Source organism: Thunnus thynnus, chromosome 13, assembly GCF_963924715.1.
Source record: "Thunnus thynnus chromosome 13, fThuThy2.1, whole genome shotgun sequence".
Classification (NCBI taxonomy): Eukaryota; Metazoa; Chordata; class Actinopteri; order Scombriformes; family Scombridae; genus Thunnus; species Thunnus thynnus.
In genome coordinates, this window is record NC_089529.1 from 14,844,375 (window position 1) to 14,866,456 (window position 22,082).

The 22,082-nt window shown below is 39.7% G+C and overlaps 1 protein-coding gene across 1 annotated transcript; it reads left to right on the forward strand.

The window, feature by feature from the left end:
* Positions 1-191: 191 nt before the first annotated feature.
* On the forward strand, positions 192-7,078 carry si:dkey-5g14.1 (lysosomal proton-coupled steroid conjugate and bile acid symporter SLC46A3). The gene is made up of 6 exons (XM_067608207.1): positions 192-301; positions 846-1,058; positions 1,871-2,753; positions 3,512-3,595; positions 3,827-3,983; positions 5,518-7,078. Exons 2-6 carry the CDS (start codon positions 867-869, stop codon positions 5,633-5,635), a joined length of 1,434 nt encoding a protein of 477 aa, XP_067464308.1. The 5' UTR covers positions 192-301; positions 846-866; the 3' UTR covers positions 5,636-7,078.
* The last annotated feature ends 15,004 nt before the right edge of the window (positions 7,079-22,082 follow it).

The following is a 22,082-nucleotide window of genomic DNA, read 5'->3' on the forward strand; positions in this document are numbered from 1 at the left end:
TAACAAATGTTTCTTACATATTTCAAATACACGTTGATATATAATTAATATTATACGAAATGATAAAACGAAGATGACACGGAAGGCACAAAATGTTCTCGTCCACCTTTACTCATGACTGACAGTTCCTCCCATCGAATAAGCGCAGTGTTGGAGGCTCTCTGTCCAATCGTATACGTTGCGGGGCGGGACTTCAACGTTTCATAACATTGAACAGCACTACTTCACCCGTCTCGTAACAGTAATATTTTGTAGGGTACAACTCATTGGGTACAACATGATCTAAGCGGCTATCTAAAAGGTAGGTGTTATACCACATGCCCTTGTCAACATCCAAGACGTAAATAAGTTAAAAGGTAGAGCTGTTATCTTCCGTGTAATCTGAATATTGACCTGACCCGGCTCATTCTTGCAGCCTGCTGTATTCACGGGTACAAACTGTACATATTGCAGGGTCATCAGTTTAGTTTTATGTGTCAAACTGTTAGATAATCTTGGATTCAAAATGTATGTGCAAAATGTGTCCTTGGTGATCAGCAGAAGGTAAAAACAACCAAGTAAATGTTATCAATATCTCCACGTAGACCCTATCTTGTTGTGATCATTTTTGTAAATGAGGAATACTGTGTGGATATTATAGTAATAGCAACCTGTGAGCTGAAGCGTTGGAGGTTGAAATAATCTAATTATCTACCTGTACAATTGGATTAGTAGTTATATTTTTTAAAACTGTAAATTCACTGCCTTAATTATACACTGCCATGTGCTTCAGATCCAGCTGTGTTCATGTTCATCTGTAAGTCTATTGTATGTAATTTATTCTCTGTTTAAAAAATCTTTTTCAGGGAATATTGCAGCCACTGAAAATGAAGGGTCTTTTCCTTGTGGAGCCTGTGGTAGCCCTGTACGCTTTCTCCAGTTTTCTCATCTATCCACTGGTGCAGCAGTATGTGTACCGAAGGCTCTGGCAGGACTTGACCAACACCACCTATCCTATCTCTGACAACACCTCCAGATGTGCAGGAAACAGCAGCAGCAACCAGACGAGCTACCATCAGGTTAGTAATAAAATACTGGATGTTTTGGAAGAACATGTACTTTAGTAACTCAAGGTGGAAGAGTGAGTACTTATTTGTTTTTTTCACATGATCTCCTTGTGTAACATTTTCAATATAATTAATGGCATTATTACTTTCACTACTTTGTGAGAAAATCCCCACACAAATTGTAGAGAGGGAATGGGACATACTATTTTCTATGTGTATATGAAAGTAAATGTGTTACTGAAGAAGGAAGAGGAAGGGTGAGAAAAATAGCTCAAATGTCAACAAACAATAGCGCTCTATGTAGGCTATTTGTTAAGTTTTTCCACATTTACAGTGTGCATATGAGGAACTATCCATGTCTATGTTCAACATTTAGTTTAATGGCAAAGCAGATATTCCCATAACGCTTTCCAACCCCTTTCTTGCAACACAACTTGGCAAAAAAAGAAGAAAAAAAAATGACATGGGACTAAAGTTTAATCCATCATATTGACAGCTGTTATACAAACAACAGCAGTTAAACAAATAGAGAAACAAACACAGATTTGTAACATTTGCAAACATTTCATGTGAGGTTTTAAAAATAGAAAAAAAACCTCTCAATCGTACAACAGGTGCAAGAGTGATTATTTTAAAACAGGTTTTTCTAGATCAGTGTGGTTCTTTTCACTTCTGTTTGTACTCTGAACTGTATCCTATTAATAAGCACAAGAAGAAACCTTTTGCAGGGGAACATTTCTCCTGAAACCAGTCAATAGTCTAGTCAATATTTTTAAACTTCCCCACATAACTTTACATCTTTTTCTTCCTTTCTGTGTTTCCAGGAGGTGCAGAGGCAGGCGTCTCTCTTCTCCCTTTACACAGAGCTCTTCTCCACAGTCCCCTCTTTGATTGTCACTCTCATGCTGGTGGCCTACAGTGACCGGGGAGGACGCAAGATCACCATCATCCTGCCTTTGATTGGCACATTGATCTACACCCTGACCTTCCTGGCAGTGTCCTACTTTGAGCTAAACATTTACTTGCTCATTGGTTCCTCGCTTCTTAGTTCTCTGTTTGGGGGCTTGGGCACATTTCTGGGGGGCTGTTTCGCCTATATAGCAGACTTGTGTGAGGACGGCCATCAGAAGACGCTGCGCATGGCTGGACTTGATATGATGATTGGCTTGTTGTCTGGGGTAGCTTCAATATCAACAGGCTACTTCTTGAGAGCTGCAGGCTTTAACTGGCCTTTCCTTACCTCCGCGTTGTTTCAGTGTGTGATCCTTCTCTATGCAATTTTCATCCTAGAAGAGACTGTGAAGAAGGCTCCTCCTGATGCCATTATTCTAGATGGGGCTCCTCAGCACTCAGCCACAAAACAGATGTTGTATGGGGTCTACCAGATGTTTGTAGGGGCCAGCCGCAGGTGTAAAACTGTTTTAGTCCTCCTGATACTCATCTTCACCAGCTTCTCCTTCGCCTATGGAGGTGGGATCTCCTTGATGACACTATATGAGCTCAATGAGCCACTGTGCTGGACTGAGATTTTGATTGGCTACGGCTCAGCACTGTCCACTACTGTGTTCCTGGCCAGTTTTATGGGAGTATCAGCGTTCACATACTGTGGCATGCCACAGCTGCTCATTGTCCTGTTGGGCATCCTGTCTGTCATATCTGGCATGATCCTGACGGCGTTTGCAAAGACCACTTTACTGATGTTTATAGGTGAGAAACAAGTCCACAATTGCTACAGTTCTGTGATGCTTATACCAAAAATGTTGAATCTCAAGTTCAGTGAAAAAAAACACCCAAGCCTTGCCTATCAGTGGTTTAAAAAAATCAAGTGTGTGTGTAGAAGCTGAATTAAAATCTGCACCTGATTTCATTTATGCTTGCCTTGTTTTCAGAGAAGTTCAGTAATCTTAAATAGTTTGATGAGGACAATGAAGCATCAATTAGTTTCACCTTCTATGTCAGACACTAGACATTGTGTTGTGAAATTATGCACAGGATTTGTGGCCTTGTAGCCTTGTTTAACAATGATACTGTCGCTAGACCTCAGTTTTGCTAACCATCATATATGTAAGAAAATATTAATAATATAATAATCCAATATATTACACATAGCTATAATGTAAGTGCTTTGCTTAAAATAAATGGGTGTAAAACAAGACATTTTATCTTTAGAAAAAATATGTAAAGGGTGGAATGAAGAGTAATATAAAATAGAAGATTACATAAACACACGTTATAGGCTTAGTTGCAGGGGTTACTGTTTGACAGAACCTACCTTTCCTACCACCTTTATAAGTTGTAGAAATGTCACCAAGGCAGGTTGTCTTGTGTATTTTACTAGATAATTGCACTGTAAACAGATAAGAAAATGTAATTGTGATATATTATCACTGCATCGTTTTATTTGAATTATCATGTGATTATACTGTATAATATGATGTTTTTGTTCTGTTCTTTGTTCACTACAGTAAGGGTGCCACTGCTTCTGTCCATCATGCCGTTCCCTGTTCTGCGCTCCATGATGTCAAAGATCATCTCAAAGTCTCAGCAGGGTGAGTGGGTTTAGGGCTTTGGGAGCCATAGAGCTGTGTCTCTGTGTTCTCAGAGTCAGAGTCCATTTAAGAGCTGCTTGTTCCAGCAACTTCACGATGCACAACAGGACACTCAAAGCTCCTGTTCATTTGAGCAAAGAGGAATCTTGAAATGAAACAGTTTTATTTTACATATCGCCCGTATCACTTCCTAAAAATTGTTTTCTTCTCTCCTTGGGTGTGTTTTTGCAGGTGCTCTGTTTGCCTGTCTTTCCTTTCTGGAAAGTCTAACGAACAACGTATCAAGCGCAGTCTTCAACAGTATCTATGCTGCTACAGTATCATGGTTCCCAGGCTTCGTCTTCCTGTTGTCTGCAGGACTCTGTGTCATCCCTTTGTCTTTCTTGGGGTAAGTTCAAGTTCATGCTGAACTTACTATTATGTAGATAATACGACATAATAGGACCATACCAGTGCTTTTGCATGTTTTACAGCAAAATAAAAATAGTTTACATAATTCCTGCCCACTTTCTAAAGCAAACAACCATACATTTCCAAACTGATTTCCTGGTTTGCATTTATTCCATTGTATCATAAAAATCAACTTGTGGCAGCTTGAAACTTGCTTGAGATAGGTCATCCATCACAGCGCCCTGATTTTTTTTTTTTTTTGTCCAGGTTATGTTATATGTTATCCTGTTGCAAACAGGAGTCATTTTTCAAAACCCTGCTTGGTGGTGCACTCAAGTATCCTCCAACATTCAAGAAATAATCATACTGAAGGACATTGAGCCAACAAGCTGTGTTGGCTATTTCCAAAACATAAAAGCACCAAATCACTATCAAGTTAATGGGACCTGCTGTTGGTCTTGATGCTGTCTGTCAACACAAGTTGACACCAGACTTACTTGTGGAGATGACTCTTTTTTCCAAGTTCGATTTCTGTATTTTACAGATAATATAACATCAATACAGTGTTTAGTAGAATACGGATTATTCTACCCAAAGTTATCTGATCAGTCATCAATAAAACAGAACTGTTAATGCTGTGTGGATTTGCTTCAGCTGCAGAGCTGCACTCTGGGTCAAGTTGCATAAAAAACATCTGTTTTGCCAAACTGGAAAGAAGAAATGCTCTGCTTGATTTATTCAGGCACTAAGAAAACAAGAATTCTCAGTTCCTCTTTTATTTATTCACCACATTCAGCGTTTCCCACCGAACCATTTCCCTCTTCATGCAATAACTAGTAACCAAACTATGACATGTACAGTATGTTTTTTCTGGTGTATTTTGACTACTACACAATCGATACCAAAGCTCTGTGACACACAGATGGAGGAAAGTCTATAAAAAAGTAGATACTTATCTGTGTTAAATGGTGTTCTTACATTTGTTTTATTACACTGACTTGACAAAATAGTTATGCTGAGTCAGTCTGGGAGGTGCAGCGTGAAACATAAAACTCCTCGAGTGAATCCACTTCAGTCACATGCACTGCTTCTTCTGTTACACAGTGGACAGTTACTAAATAACAAAACAACTGGCTCAGTAATCACAGTCTAACAGCCAAGGCTAGCATGCTCTGTGTTTAAGAGCTTAGTGGGTTTGACTGGGTCATGAGTTGTCAAGAATCTCAACTGATAACAAATGTGTTACTTTTGTGGTTTCCCAAAAAACATGTAAATTTCATGTACACTCAGAAATCATGTTGATGAAGTTGAAACATGTGTGTTGCAGCCATTTTAAAGATGACTATCCCATTTAAAAATACTTACAGTGTGTGTGTGTGTGTGTGTGTGTGTGTGTGTGTGTGTGTGTGTGTGTGTGTGTGTGTGTGTGTGTGTGTATGTGTGTATAGTGAAACTCTTGGTCGTTCCTGTTTAGTTGGAATTGAGAAAGTTTTCTTTGTGTCTCTCTTACGTCTCCTTTTCCACTGTTTCAGCACGGTGGGTCTGATGGGAGTGGATGTTGCCAAAGATGACAAAGACCAAGAGAATTTCTTGTCAGGAGAGGAGGGTCCTGTTGAAGATGAGAATGACAACAGTCCTATTCTTAGCTGAGCCACATAAACTGCCAAACCCTCACTAGCACTTTGTTCATTTTCTCTGTAGTCTTTTATTCAAAGATACATTTTTCCAAAAGTACCTCAATCAGTTTTCAATCAGGCTAAAACAGTTCAGAACACATGTTACAGATACATCTCTTTTATTGCTTTTGATGATTTTTTTTGTGCTATTTAACTGGAATATTGTGAAAAAACATCAGGGAGTAGTGGGAAAACAGTTTTTTTTATAAGAACACTGTTCTTATTAGATTAGATGTCAGGATTGTATCATAAATAGGATATAAAGCAGTGCATCAAATCTAACAGGATTCTCAGACATTAATCATACCTCAGAGCTGCCTGACTGTGACATACTAACAATATTAAAACGATTTAGTGTATTTCCATATAGTTTTATTATGTAACATGACTTACACTTTGAAAAATATTTGCATTCAGAGTTCCAGTAATTGGTTCATATCGGTTGTACCTTTTTACTTTTCTGTCACTATGTGTCTCCTTTTTAGCGTAACATAAGTTTATGTCTTTACAAGGAGCGAGACTGGCACTTGTTTCTAAGAAGAAATGTTATGCAGTACATCAAATCACCAAAACACACATAATCCAGAGTCTGTCTATATAACCTGTATATGCAAATATTTTTCATTTCAGATTCACCTTATCCAATAATGGAAATCTTGCATTGCTTCATTGCTTTGGAAAATATGTTACTATAAACCATTTGGCACAAATTTGTGCTTATTTTCTCATATTGTCTGTAAGGCATCAGGTGTTTAGGCTAACTCACAGTACTAACATGTTTTTAATGTGTCCATGGGAGAAAATACATTTACTGATTCTTGATGTTTCATGCAAGTTAGGAGCTGAACTGTTAAAGTAAACCTGTCTCTGTTCTACTGACCACTAGGTGTCGCTCTTGGTCTAGGCTTACAGGCAACATGTTGTACACCTACTCCCTCATCAGCCAATACCTTAGACTCACAGTATGTACTCTATATCACCACTTAAGGACATGACAACAATGATAAGATGTTTAGATATATCTTATTTTATCCTTTATGTACTGAGGTACTTAAAAACTCACACATTTCCCCATAGCTGTAAAACATTCCTTTTCATTATGCCACCTAAAGTGCAGATTATCAAAAATGGAGCAGCTCCACTAGTCTGCTCTGTAGATTCTGTTTTATCATAGACTACAAAGGGACTGTTGACAACTCTAAATTCAACCCTAATAAGCTTTATTATGTTGTCAGTGCAGCGACTGCTTAACTTAATGGTCTGATAACCAGTTACAAGCTGTCTCCACAGCTGTCCCCAATACAAGAAAAGTGTCTTATATTTGAGCAAAATAATAACAATGAGAGCAGTCATTGCCTTATCTTTCTACTATTGTGTTGGTGACAAATTCTTGTTTATTAAAGTGAATCTGAAAAGACTCTGGCCTCATTTCCACTAATCCTGCTCCCAACTCTTGGTTTTGAACTCGACGCTGTTTGTCTCACACCTCAAAGTTTTTTATTTTCCTGCACTGAATTTTCCCAAGTTCCCACCTCCTGTCTTTGTCCTCTACATAAAAGGGTCGCTCTGCATACACGCATGTATGTGAACCTATTTTTTTAAAACTCGCCCCCATCTCTGGCAGAAAAATGAGATTCAAGTGTGTAAACATGCAAACGGTGTGTGTCTTATGGATGATGAATGGATATCAGAAATGCTGGCGGGGATCCCATCAGATTGCGTGGCTGCTTAGTTACTGAACCACTGGGTTAGTGTAGACACAGAGAAGCGTGTAACCAAATGTCTGCCACCACAAAAGATGAATGAGATGGCGGGAGATGTAATATAATGCCCTCACGTGAATCTGTATACATAAAATCAGATTAGACCTAGACATGATGCACCGGAGGGTATGGTTATCAGCTAAGCTTTACATTGGGTATGTTTGTTGTTGGGTTGCTTCGTCTGCACACTGATCCTATCAGTTGAAGTAAACTGCGATTGTGACTTGCACAAGAGGAGGGGAAGTCTACATGAGACACAAGCTGTGACTAGGGTAAAGAAGCAAGACAAACACAACCTGGATATGCTTGTTTAAGATGAGGACCAAGCTGGTTCAGTGTGAAAACATGTAGTAGATCTTCTTGTTCTTGAGAGAAATTAAGTCTTGTTGCTTTTGAACATTGTTAAAGTAGAAACACGCCAGTGAAAGTGTGTGTAATTTCCTTTTTTCCCCTTTTTTGTATTTATACATGGCACGTCAGTTTGAATTGGCTTCATGCACGGAAACCCAAAAGATCATAATGTGCAGTTATTTGATTTCCATCCTCAAGTCTTGAGAACCGTGACTGCAGCTTGATTGTAAGGTAATGTTGACACTGAGTTCGAATTAAGCTCAGCACTGGAGGTTACACAAGGGCTCATCCTGTGGCAGGACTCGCTTGGCACCAAACGTGAGGTTTCTGGTTAAATTAGAGATGGAGGTGTGGTGAGCAGTGACGATAGTTTGCAAATGAGGAGGTGGTTTCCCCAACGGTAAGGAGCTTGGGGGCAGACAGTCGTGGCGATGGCTTGTGTGCGTCTGGCATGCATGGGGTCGTTGAGGATTAAAGGGAAGTTGGAGAGAGTATGGTTGAGCATGGAGGCAGGGGATCGAGGGTCTTTGGTTTCTGGTTTCCAAGCTAGCTGAATCAGCAGTATGATCATCTGCACCGCACCACATCACATCACCAATAGCCCATCTCTGATGTTGATCCAGTGAGTTGCTAACAGACCTCACTTTATCTCAACCTTCTGCTCCCTTGGAGGAGATAATTCACATAATATAAAAACCCATTTGAGGTGGTTTGTGTGACTGAAGCTAAGGGGGGAAATAGAGGGGCTTCCCAGTCTGGAGTGATTTGATCATCTGAAGATGATCAAATCTCTCCAGGATCCACTGTATATTTATTCCAGTCTCAGTTTTCATGCAGGAAACAGGCGCAATAGTACAGGGAACTACTATAAGAATGACAGTTAGTATGAATGTGCTTTCATTTTTATATGCAAGCAGATAATTTCATTTCTAACTCTTTTAGGGCTGCTACAAATGATTATTTACATTATTGATCAATCTGAAGATTATTTTCTCAATGAATAATTTTGTCCATAAAATGTTAGAAATTTGCGAAAAGATATTGTTATAATTTTTCCAGAGTTGGAGGTGACTTCAAATATCCTGTTTTGTCCAACCAACAGTCCAGCAAAAAAACCCATCACATCCTCAAATTAGAGAAGCTGAAATCAGCAAATGCTATTTTTGCTTAAAACATGACTAAAATGTGATATTCAGACAGTAAAAAAGTTGCTGATTAATTGTTTGATGAAAAGTTGCTGCTCTAAACTCTTTTTTGCTGACCACAAAAGCTGTTTTGTCTGAGCGGTTTGCTCCACTTCAGTTGCATTTACACTTTGACAGTCTTCTCTTAAAGGTACCTCGACAGCAGTTTTGGTAGAGCAGAGCATTATTGACACACTTTCCTTGGCAGGTTATGAACTTTATGGTTGCATGCCTGCTTCTCTTTACTCTGTACTAGTGTGTACTGGTCTTTTTTTTTAATGTGTGTTTGTGTGCACACAATTTCACATCCATTGTTTGATCCCAATACTGGCAGTAGAAATTAAGCCAGGACAGTCTGTTCCACTATTGTCATCTAAACCGTTTGCTACATTCATCTTTTCATTTCTCTTTCACCCTACTACGAAGGCCACTGTGCTGTGTTGGTTTTCTCCTGCTGGCAGGCCTGCCATGCACTGTGGATGAAATGTTTATGTGTTGGCTAAGTGTATTTTTTTTGATGCTCTGCTCATCCAATGCTGTCTAGTTGTGTGTTGTTGGTTGTGTGTGCTTAGCTGGATGTTTATCAGAGGTCTAGGAGCTCTGTCCCCGACCTGTAATTACTGGCATTCCCTGCTGAGCTTTCTAGGATTATAATCACTTGTAAGAGGTTGCTGTAGAACAATCATCACATCACTTTTTTGGATTTTCGACTTTCCCCTAATTCCTATTGCATGAATATCCCTCTTCTTTTATTTATCTACTCATTAAACATTTCCATACCTGTTTCTGTCCCATCTGGATCCCATGGCCTCATGTGGTTACCCACTCCTTCCACGGATGTCTTAACTGCCAATAATGTCTATTCCCTGTATTCCCCTGCTGATCCTACTACCTCCTTCCTCCACATCCTCCTTCTTTTCTCTCCACCACTTCACTTAAGAAGAATTGACCGGCTTTTTAAGATCTGTTTCAAATATAGATCTGCAACTGCCATTATTGGCACACGCCTCAACCACAGACCCCTCTGCCCTCCTTGTCCTTTGCCATCTCCAACTGTTATACCAAACCATGCTCCAGACAATAGAAGTGGTTTTACAGTTAAATCCCCCACACTGCATATCTACTGTATGTGTCTCCTGCTCCTTCCTCACACACTAATGCCACACAGACACAGTCTTAGCCAGTTGCCAATATCTACATTCAGCTGCTTCATTGCCTTCTGAAGTGCTATCACACTACACAGCAACACAGCACCACTTTCAGTGGTGTTGTGGTACTTGCACTCACATACACACACATAAAACATGGTAAAATGGATTCTGTGTTCTTTAAGCTTCCTGTGAAATGAATATCTTATCTTTTTTCACTTTTATTTTTATTTGTTTTTTAATCTTTTTTACTATTACAAAATGTACAAAGCATTCAGGTCATCCTTTAGTTAAAAACACAAATGTTAAATGCCTAAAAACTTTGAATGTTAATTGATTTTTTGCACTTAGACATTGTTATTTATTGCTTTGGTTGTTTAGCATAGCTGTAGGTTACACCTAAATAAATTTTATAAGAGATTTGAAAGAATTCAGATTCAATAAGTGGATTAATACCATATTAAGATTTGATGAAGTACTGTCAAACCCAGACGTTGATGATTGATAAGGTGATTGTGTTGCCTATTTGATTGCCAGGGATTAATACAATCACACTATAGTGCTACTAGCAGATCTTAAGTGTGATATAAAAAAATATCAAACTAACCATGGCCAAAACGATCACAGAATTCTCTCTCCGTAATTCTAGATTAGTGAAATAATATGACTACGTGTCTATTTTTAAAGCTTTATTGCAATAAAAGGAGCTCCCTCCCATGATCATAGGCAGCCATTTCTATGAAAATGGTGAATTATATTGATTATCATCCCACCCCTACTTAGGAGGGCTGAGCTAAAGGTTGGTGCCACCCCACTGAGACCACAATGATTGTAATCTAGTGAGCGAAAGCAATGAATGTCATCCGTGCAGAGCGTGGTGTTCCTGTCTCTAGCCACGTCGTCTGCTGGTGAGTCAGAGTCTTAAAGAACAGCAACCCCCCATCTCTCTGGAACAGTGGCAAAGGAAAGGTCACTGTGACAATCAATACACTGCTCTCCCTTTGCCTGGTTCTGCTTCACTGCGTTAGACTAATCAGCCTGTTCCCCGGATTGGACCTGAAGAGAGAGGAATGGAAAGATGAGGTCTTGACTAACAATGATATACGGGCTATGCTCATTGTCTGTACTCTTAAAGGATTACAGTGAACATCACTGATCCCTCTGACACAATTATTGTCATCATTATTCTTATCATTGCAATCTTCATCATCTTCATTATGACTAGCCCTGATTCATCTTTCTTTTGGTCTCCAATCTCATTTTCCTTTTGAAGGTTTTATTGTCTCTTCGGGTAAATTAAGAGTACCATGTGTCTTAAGTGGGTTCACACTAATTGCATTTGGTCGGGGCGTTCTCTTAAACACACAAAGACTCAAGCACACAAAGTGACCCAGAAAGGTATCTTTGGTCAAATCAGAAGCTCTTTGGTTTTAGTCTAACATTACAGGAACCACAGAGCCAGTGAACCTTCTGTTTAGCCACAGTGGCAAACAGTAAGCCAGCACGCTGTGGAGTGATGTGAGCACACACAGTCACATCTGTATTTATCAGATTTTCTCTGACCCAACCCATGCCTCTGTTCTTTGCAGTGAGATCATTTTTTTTACATCCTGCAGTTGGCTACATCTGGTTTTCACTGTTCTATTAATAGGCTTTTTTTCATTTCAGTTCGCATTAGCATGGTTTCCGCAGTGCTCACAAGCGTCAGATTTCTGATTATGGCCTTGGAGAGGAAATTGTTGGCAAAAAGGTTCGAAATCAGTGTAAGCAGCACAGGATATATGAGACTGTTATCTTCCAGATATCCAGAAATTCGACTACCCAGCACATTATGACATGACAGATATATTTAGTCTCTGAAAACATATTATAAATGAATAAAATCGCAAAGGGCTTGAAATTGGTACAGTACTGTATACATACTGTTGCTTCAATGTTTCCATTTTTTTTCTTTATTTTTCTTATTATTATTATTTTGAGGCATTTTCATGCCTTTATTAGGAAAGAGATGCAATAAAGGTCCCCAACCAGATTAAAACAAGGCACATTGAGGTTTGTGGTCGGCATCTCAACCCCTAAACCATGGGAGCACCCCTTAACCTTTTATCTTTACATCAGCTTAAATTTAGGTTTAAAAAAACAAACTCTGAAATATATTGAGCTATTCTGCAGCTGTCCCAAGTGTTAAGAGAAATGTTAGCTGGACTGTTTGTTGTAACCGCCATCGACCTCAGTTTTGTGTCAAACGTTCCACAACCAATGATCTCTGGCAAGAAAACCCCTCTGTCACCGACCCTTTAAATATTATTGTTTTGCTTTCATTTGTCTGAATTAGCAAATCCCTGGATGTTCAACATTGGAGTCAAATGATACATCTGGACTATGCTTTAATGAAAGCGGTTATTTGAGACGGACTGTATTTTGTCTATCAGCCTATTGCCATGAACCCAAACATGAGAGAGGAAGTCTCCATATTTGGTACAGTAGTAGAGGATAGTAGATGGGTGTGGATGAAGGCGATACAGGGGTATTATGGTGAATTTATTGTCCAAGGGGAGCACTCCCTCTCTCCTGGCTTCCTTTCCAACAACAAGACATTTTTTTGAAAAGAAAACTTAGAGCCAGAGTGAGACTGTGTCCTTGAGCCTTTCTTTGTTCTGACTGTCATCTCAAGTAGGGAAGCACTCTGACAGAACCCTCCTGGAGTGTTTAAAGCCTTGTAGCAGAGGCTTTCCTAACAGCAGGGAAAGTCTAAGGACACAGATAGTATCCCGGGGGATGTTTTGCCCTTATCGTCCTTTCAGAGATCTCTTCTTCCAGCTGTTAGGACTCATTTGTGTCTACTGGACCACTGCTAACATCTGTCCCATGTCTGCTAGTGATTGATGTCAGCCATGTGAGTGATGTCAGCAGCATCATAAACACATATGAACATGAACATATGCATGTACATGAGTACACAAGTTTATATGAGCATGACTAGACATGCAGACTTTTATCCTTCATTTTAAGCTGTATTTCGTGGAAATGTCTGTAAAAAATGGTATGAATCCATATATGGTTATTTAAAGTGCCACTACTTTACTTACACATGAAAAAAAGAGATTGAAAATTGTTTTTTGTCTGACAATGTATAAACCTGAAGAAAAGCTAAGTTGTTATTGTTGGCAATGCGTATGGATATACAGTATACAATACATTTGCCAGGTTTTTCCCACAATTTAAACGTAACCAAAAGCCAAGAATCTCAAATTTCTAATAATTTCAAATTATTTTTATGGTTTTACTTGCTTAAACAAAGCTGTAACCTCAACCCTAACCTTAAATAAAGTTGTTCAAGTTGCCTAATCAAAATCTGCCTCAAAGTTATTTTACTTACTGTAGCGTAATCAGAAGCTAACCCCTCATAACCTTTCACACACCATTATCACAAATCGTCTGAGTTCTCATATCCCACATTTCATGAACGTTAGTCAGATCATGTTGGATGTTTGGTCGTCAAAGATGATGTTTATTTTTTTAATAGTATTTTTTATGTAATCATTTATTTGACCTTGACGATGGTCATTGGTCAACAGAGAAAGGCCTGTAGATAAACTGGAGTTAGATTAGAAAGGCAAGTTTTCATCATGTTGGTAATCTAATATGTATAACATGAGACGTGCATTCAAAGACAGAATGATTTCAAATGAACTGTATTGAACAATGACTTCTTCGGAGATAGAAACAAACATGGAAATATTCTGCTTGGAAATAAATATCAAATATTATCATCACTGAGAAGGCTGCACCCACTGTACAAGGTAAAAATAAACAAAGTCTGCCTTCAAACCAATGATAACTACACATGTCTTTCGAATTGTGAGTTCTTTAAGAGGTACGAGAGTGAGGCTCTAGGTGTGTCACTCCATCACTGTTGGAAGGATGACAGAGGAACACATGGAAAGTTGGGATTCTGCCAGATGAATTACAAAAGCCTTTTTTTTAAAAAAAAAAAAGGTTTGTCACCATTGTTTTGTAGGACTTTTTTAGGCATGCATCCTCCACACAGTCGCAATTACATTTTTGGCAAAGTAGTTGTGAAGATAAACTAAAAATAACCTGAAATAACCTGAGACATCATTCATCATTTTTGCAACAATAACAGTTCACCGTAATGTTGGCCATTCCTTTCCTCTGAAATGTCCACAGAGTCGCCAGTTCACTCAGGCTGTGATAGTGCTCCAGCCTGATGTATATATAGTGTGCAGCTTGTCCAGATGATTCCAAGCTAAACAGATGACAGCTGGCATTTTACTGAGAGGAAACCACTGGTCAAATACCAATCTATGTCAGTCTTCCAGCTCCAGTATGGCCAGACAACAATTTCAAGAATGCCCTGTAAGACCGCAGACGCTCTCTTGACACACACGCAAACACAAACACATATGCAGCCTCATACACAAACCAAGATGGACACAGTCACACAAGCGTGTAAGCTCACATGCAAACACATTAACACTTGTTCTCGTAGCCTTTAATGTTGTATTCCAGGACAATATAGTTCTTTTCCTTCCCTACGAGAGAAAAAAAGAATGAGTTGTGGGTGCTTTTGACTTCCCTGCACCTGGAAATGTACAAACTCTGCCAAGATGTTTCCTGGATTTCAGCTGTAACATGCTAACTGCCACACTAGGGGGTGAAACCAGATGCTTAAGCAGGACAATTTTATCCTTTTCTTCCACTGCTCTCACTGATAAAATGGAAATGACCATGCTGGATAAAGCCAAGAGACCTTAATCATAAACTAAACTTTGAAAAAAAATCCTGTTAAATTCATGGGATCTAACCTTTTTTGGACTTTACTTGAAAAATAATTTTGGGGGAGTTTTGCACCAATTACAGTGAAATATTTTGCCCGAAAAGAAGCTGGCTACTTGTCAGTTTTAGACTTTACATGTGTTGCCACTTTACAAAGTGAACTTGTGTGACCCACATTATCTGGCGTTGGACTCCGTCATCTTACCAGTACCAGATGCAGTTTTTGTGATACAGCTTGCATGCTGCTGACTGTGATGTTTAGCAGTGATGCAGAGAGGGGTGGTTAACCTTCATTTGACCTTATTGATTATCCCTTTATCACCCTAGTCTTGCTTTGTGGTAAAACAGGAGACAGGGAGTGGTTATAAAATGCATACAGCACATTCTAGACAAGAAAGACTCAGAAAAAGACCTCTGCTCTATCACATTCCATGTGAACATTGACCAGTGCTTTTAATCATTATATCTCTTTATCGTGCCAAACTGTGCTTAAGGGAAGGGAAGGTCAGTTTAGCCGTGATAGAAAAGAAAAGCATTTTATGCCATTGGTTTTTCCATTCCCTCTGCTGCACAATGGTTACACTTTCCTAAAATCAGCATTCCCAATCTGTTAAAAAAAAAAAAAAGAAATTTTTGGAGCCAAGTACCTTCTGGTCCCCAAGCCAGAGCTACAGAGGAACTACAATGCTATTGTTCTCTGAGATTTATGGACAATATGTCATCGACAGCCCTGCTGAAATATTTTCTTCCCCTTACTGACCGTGCCTGGGTGACTTCTCTCACTGGGCTCAACAAGCCTCGACTAATTAATGCTAAATACGCTACAGAAATGCAGTGTTTTCAAAGAATAATTCAGTAAAGTTTTACAGAAATACCTTTCTTTATATTAATACTAATAACTGTCAGTTCACAACGCTTTCCAGACTCCAGTTTTTACTCTACATACCAGCTCACTCTGACCTGAAACATGCCCTGACCTTTATATTTTACAGTTTTTACCTTCATTTATCTCTGCTCATTGACTCCTGCTGTGTGTATACGGATGTATATGTGTGTGTTTATACAGGAGCTTTCGTGAGTGGACATGACCTTTGAAACACTCCAGAGAGTAAGTTTAGCTGCAGCAAGAGTTTTAAACAGTAGTCGAGCTTTGATGAGGTCTGCTACTTTTAAGAAAAAAAAGCCTGTGCCAAGCAGCCAACCAGCTCATGCACTGCACTGCAGCTCTTGCACAGCCCCGAGCACACATCCTAAACACAGATTTTGTAAATTACAGCCTGCGCATAGAGCACTTTAAAAAGCTAACACTTTCTTTTTTGCAGTTTAATGGAAAGCAGGCCACATGCTACACACACACACACACACACACACACACACACACACACACACACACACACACAAACACACACACACACACACACATATGAATATGTGCAGTGGGTTAAGGTCTCCTGAGGTCAGCAGTGTTTGTATAGGATGTCCTGTTGATGTCACTCTATTGATGGGGTTTGTGTTAAAAGAGGGAAGACACAGCTGGAGCTGCAAAATGTGCCACTTTGATCCTGATGTTTTTGTTGGGAACTCCTGGAAACACAAAAATTACAATTCACAAATGTCTCTCCAGTGTCAGGCCTTAAACATTATAGTTCAATACAAAGTTGGAACTTTTTATCAGTGACCCACATATTAGAAAAGAGCGTTACTACAGTAAATATAATCAAAGATTTCCTTAAACACTCTCTCTGCTGTGTAGGCCCAGATAAGATGTGTCAATAATCAGTTAGATGAAAAGTAAAGTGAAATAAAATGAAAGAAAACCAAAAGCATAACCACAGCCTGAAAAATGTCATCAGTACCTGGCTTAAACCCCTGCTGAGTTTTTGTTGAGATAAGAAGTCCTTGATCAACTGACAAAGAAGCCGTGACTGCTTTCACAAGCCCCTCGGTTTCTCTAACATTCTCCTCTCTCTCTAAGTCCAATATATTAGAGCCTATAGAGAGCAGAAAACCAAAACCTTGTGCTTTCTCTGATCATATGTATTTAATTGTGTTGTAAATATCTGTGAAAGAATCATTGATAATAAAAACATCCTGCTATCTCCATATATCTGGACTAGGATGAGCCTATGCGGGACTAAAGGGGCCTGCCCTAGTCTTTAACATACCAAAATGTTATAACACTAAACACATTTGGAACAAAGCTTTTACAGTGACATACGCTTCCATGTGTCCAAACAACAGGCTGAGTCTGAGCAAGTTGAACATAAAATTATTCTCGGGAGGATTTGTCTGTGTGTGCTCTGACAGTTCTAAGTCTGTGGATGTGGAAATTTGACACTTCCCTTTAGATGTCATTCCAGTGTGTCAAACCAAATCACTTGGAAAGACCACCTCAAAGGTGACACTTAAAGCACTTTTAAACATCAATACATCATTGTCGACATATTTCTCTCTATTTTTTTTTAGTAATTATTGTGAACAAAATGGGGCCAATAGTCAAGATGATTTGCAGCTTCTTTTCCCACAGCAGTGGCCGTTTACTGTAAGTGTTTCTTAAAATTATGACCACATTTTCCATAAACTGCTTCCTTTTGCAAAGAGCATCTTTATTTCTTCTGGTTGACAGTTTACGTCTTTGCTTTACTGAAGAAGGTAAACACTTTGGATAAACATGGCGATTTTACTGAGGGACTTTGAAAATCTTCCCAGCTGCCATTGAAAGAAACTATTACTCTGTTTGTGCTGTATTACTGTCTGTTTACAGTAATTGTAAAAGTATTTAAAAATGAATATCATTATGATTTGTTGATGTTATTTTGCACCACTTGGGTGACAAAGCTCTGGAATGTTTTTTTATTTTATTTGAAATGACTCAAGACTTCTTATTTAGTACAGCTTCAGAGAAACAGAGAAAAAGCAGAGAAGTGGAGAAAAACAAGCGTGCGGAGAGGGTAAGCGGGGACACAGGAGTTAGGTAACGTAGGAGGAGAGAGGGTGGGTCTGTGTGTGCAGGGGCCAGACAGCTGAAGAGGACAAGAATTTGAAGATGATACTGTCACTAAAATGAAAACCACCTGCGAGTTAAAATTACTGAAGCAACCAAATCTTCTTCCCTTTAGCCTGGGACTAATCACAGCGTCCTCAGGGGGTTATATTTGCTCTGCAGAATCAGCTCCAAATTAGACTCTCTCACACTAACAGTCAGATACACAGCAGAAATGAGAAACTGTATCCAAATAAAACTGCCACACATTAACATTCACACGCACACACGCAAAATGCAGGCACGCAGGGCCGTAAATATAGACAGCGCGGGGGTCTGGTTGCGCTGGGGCCTGTGAGGTGGAGGGTCCGTGGGGGGGAGCGGGCCCTCCAGCCGCATGTTGGCCGGAGAACGGGCCCTTGTGAGCGATTCAGATCGCCACTTTGGAAATATGCCTGTGTCCAAAGAAGAACTCACGTTAAACTGAAAACGGTGCCATTTGCTATATATGCCCTCTCCGTCATTATATAAACATTATGGTAGACTTACTAGGCTATATTACACACACACACACACACACACACACACACAGTCAGACTGACAGTCCAATTATTGCATGATTAGGAAAGCAACCTTAAACAAATTACTTCATTACTTTACTCAAAATACTGTACAGCTAATTCACACCATGAGACGACATGTGTGCAACAGAGGATTTTGAATTGCAGTAATGACACATCAGTGCATGTTTTGATTGTTACTTCTTTGAAAATGTACATCTCCAGCAACAAGCAACTGGTTAAATTGACTGCAGAAACAGTTTATCGATGTCAAAAAATAAACTTAACGTTAACTCTAGTCAGTTATACATATTAACAATAGTTGTTATCTAGCAACTCGTCTGCTGATGTGTGTTTTTTTTACCTACATAACTTCCCAATAACAGCTATAGTTATGTAAACATTCCAGCTGTAGTTGGTTGATTAGTTGACTTGTTGATTTGATTGACCGGCTGTTAATGTTACCACCTATCAGAGTGCTATTCATGGTTCTGATAGCTTTCTCTTTGCATAAGTAACTCATTTGACTGTAAGCTTAACTGTAAGTGTGAGCTTGTGTGTATGTGTGTGTATGTGTGCTTCACAACTACTAACTAGCGTGCACAAGGGCTGGTCATAATAGCGTGCACTGGGGCCCCTTGTAACTACCTTACGCCACTGCACACAGGCAGACCTGCACACCCAGGCAAGGATAAAAAAAACACAGTGTACATTCTCCTTAAGGTTTTCAGTACTCACTGTTTTCTGGCCTCTGATCAAGTACAATCTGAAGCCTTCTCGCTCTCCAATCTCCCTTTGCAGTTACAATCACAATTTGCAGTTACAATCACCCTCAGAGAAACCACCACATCAGGGGGCGACAGACCTTTAGCATTAGCCAGCGCTGAACAATGCTGGCATATTCAGCAGTGCAACAGATGGACAGAATGAAAGAAAGAACAAGAGGAGCCACAAGCCATATGAAGGGTCTCATAAAAATCACAGCCCCCCAGCCATCTTTATTGGGTCGCAATCATCACGGGCGGCTGAATAAAAGCATGGATGCCTGGTAAATCTTCACAGGGAATCTGTAGTATTCAGGGAAGTGTTTCATATAATTCAAACTCATAACATAATGCACTGTGAAATATTACTGCAATATTCTAGTAGTATGAACAAGAGTTCCAGTGTTCAGAGTAGAGAGTTTCTTTGATGAACACCTGGAACACACTGCGAAGGTGCCCGAACAGTCATCAAAGCAGTTTCAGTGTGTGCCAATAAGCATACATCTAATGGCGCACACATGGGAGGGCCTGTTAGGCTTCCTCTCACACCTTCAACCCCACATGGCACCCATATTTCCCTTCACACACACTCATGCACACATCGAAAGAGCACTTGAATAGCACAATAAGCTCATAACTATCAAAGCCCTCCGTTTTTCGAACTCTTTTCCTGTCTTTGTTGTCGGACCCACCCCAGCCAGCACTCTCAGATGTGCAGGAAATTAGGCATTTGGAGCGCAGGTGAGTGTGCGTGTAGCTGCTCAGCTTCAGAGGTGATTAGAGGCCAAGCTGGTCGTTGGAAAATGTGATAAAACTAATAGTAAGACTCTCCAATCGCCTGAGGCAATAATAGCATGTCGTCAAAATCATGAACATATAACTTTGAACTTGACAACCTATCCAAGGGAATTGTGAGAAGGAGGAAAGTCAATTTTGAGCTTATTTTTCATTGAATGCTGATTTCAAGTTTGAGAGTACCACTTTTGATTCCAAAAGAAAATGAAAAAAAAAAAACTGAGATTTGATCAAATTAAAAAGATCAGGTTTCTTTTGTGCATTCGATGTTTCGTGGATGCTGATCAGTAATAAAAACAGACTCTTTGGATGACCTCATGAGTGCAACTTCATGTATTGACTCTTTCAACGCTGACCCAGCTGCTGCTGAGATGATTAATTATGTGATGATGTTACTCCCTCAGTAAATTACGCCACTATCATTTATAGAGTCAGAGAAGATTCTTTCTGTTTGGCATGATCTACATAGCATCTGCATACAGGCTTTCTGAGTTTTCCAGCACTCTGAATCTCTTGTCTTATAAATGAGCTCTGACGTGCCTTTATAAAGAGTCAAGAGCAAAGTATCATACTTAATATATCCATCATGTGGCAGAATTTCAGCACAACTTAAGAAAACATTCCATGCAAAATTAGAAAAAGATATATGTCCTATTCAATAGTTATTGTTGAAATATAATGCTGAAGTTGTGAGAAAGGCAATCGTTTGTTGTTGTGGTGGATAGGAAGCAAAGAGACGATGTGGCACTGCCAAGGAATGGATGTTGAGGCTTCCAGTTCAAATCATTGCTGGGTTTCTTTTTGTTTGTGTCTGTAAATATGCTTTTATGGTTATTTTCTTTTATTATTTGGCATGCATGTACAGTTATTACAATGCCAATCTCCCAGCAGTCTGCCATTTGATGGGAGTCACATTCAAAAAATATGATGTGTTTAAGACTGGAGGGATTCTGACCGAGTTTTATTCATTGAAGGAGCTAATTGTTAGGTTAAGCTGACTTTCATGACAGTCATAACCGCAAACTGTGTAATGGATTCAACTATGGGAAGACTCGGGACAAGTTTGTGGGTCTCCAACACATATGTGTGTGCTTGAAGGAGTATAAACATTTATGGCTATGTCAGCTTGTCATTACACCCAAATGATTAATAGTCAGTGAAGAAGCAGTCAACAGTTAGACATCCACAAATGGGGGTGATTAAGTGTGTGGATGAAATGAAAAGTTTTTATTTTTGCGCAGCTTTGTCCCAGTATAAAACCTCGTTGTTCTCCTCCTTGTATGCTTTTAAATAAACATCCACTCACAAATGCACACACTTGGACATCGCACACACACTCTCCTCCAGCTGCCACCGCTCTCAGACCGTCATGTCTAATCTTAATCTAACTCTGTTTATTATTCCTCACAAGCAACTTCCACCCTCTCCATGGAAACGCTCATGATCCCTGGCAATTTGCTGTCTAATCCATAGTCAGATTGCACTAAAATAGTCCTGTGTACGGTGATTACAGAGCTCAGAAATCAGTGGTCACTGTGATGTGGACAGCCGGTGGGTATCCTAAGCGGTGCAGCAGATTTTCTGGTCGCGGTCATACACACACACACACACACACACACACACACATACACACACACACCACCTTGCTTTTCCATTTAGGGCTATCTGTGTGCGCGGAGAATGATGGGAAACACAGTGACCACTGTGTCCCTGCGTAAGCCCTACTCACAACTGCCTCCATGGCACGAGCATGATGGCGTACACGGAGCATGGTGTGTTTGAGCGTGTGAAAGCTGCAGTAGTTAAATAATAACGGTCTAATGCATGGAAAATTTGGGAATAAAACAGTGGTTGCCTGGAAGAGAGACGAGCAAACCTCCCTTTGCCACAACCTCAATATCCCCAAATCCCCTGCATCCCGCACCCGACACACTTCACCAACATGAAACAGACTGCCTCTGCAAAGGCACGGTGATATTTCAGAAGAAAGCATTAAGCCTTGCCTCTGAGGCAAACCCAGAAAGAAAAGAAACAATTAGGTAAAGAAAGTAGGGGAGCGACAGACAGAGAGGA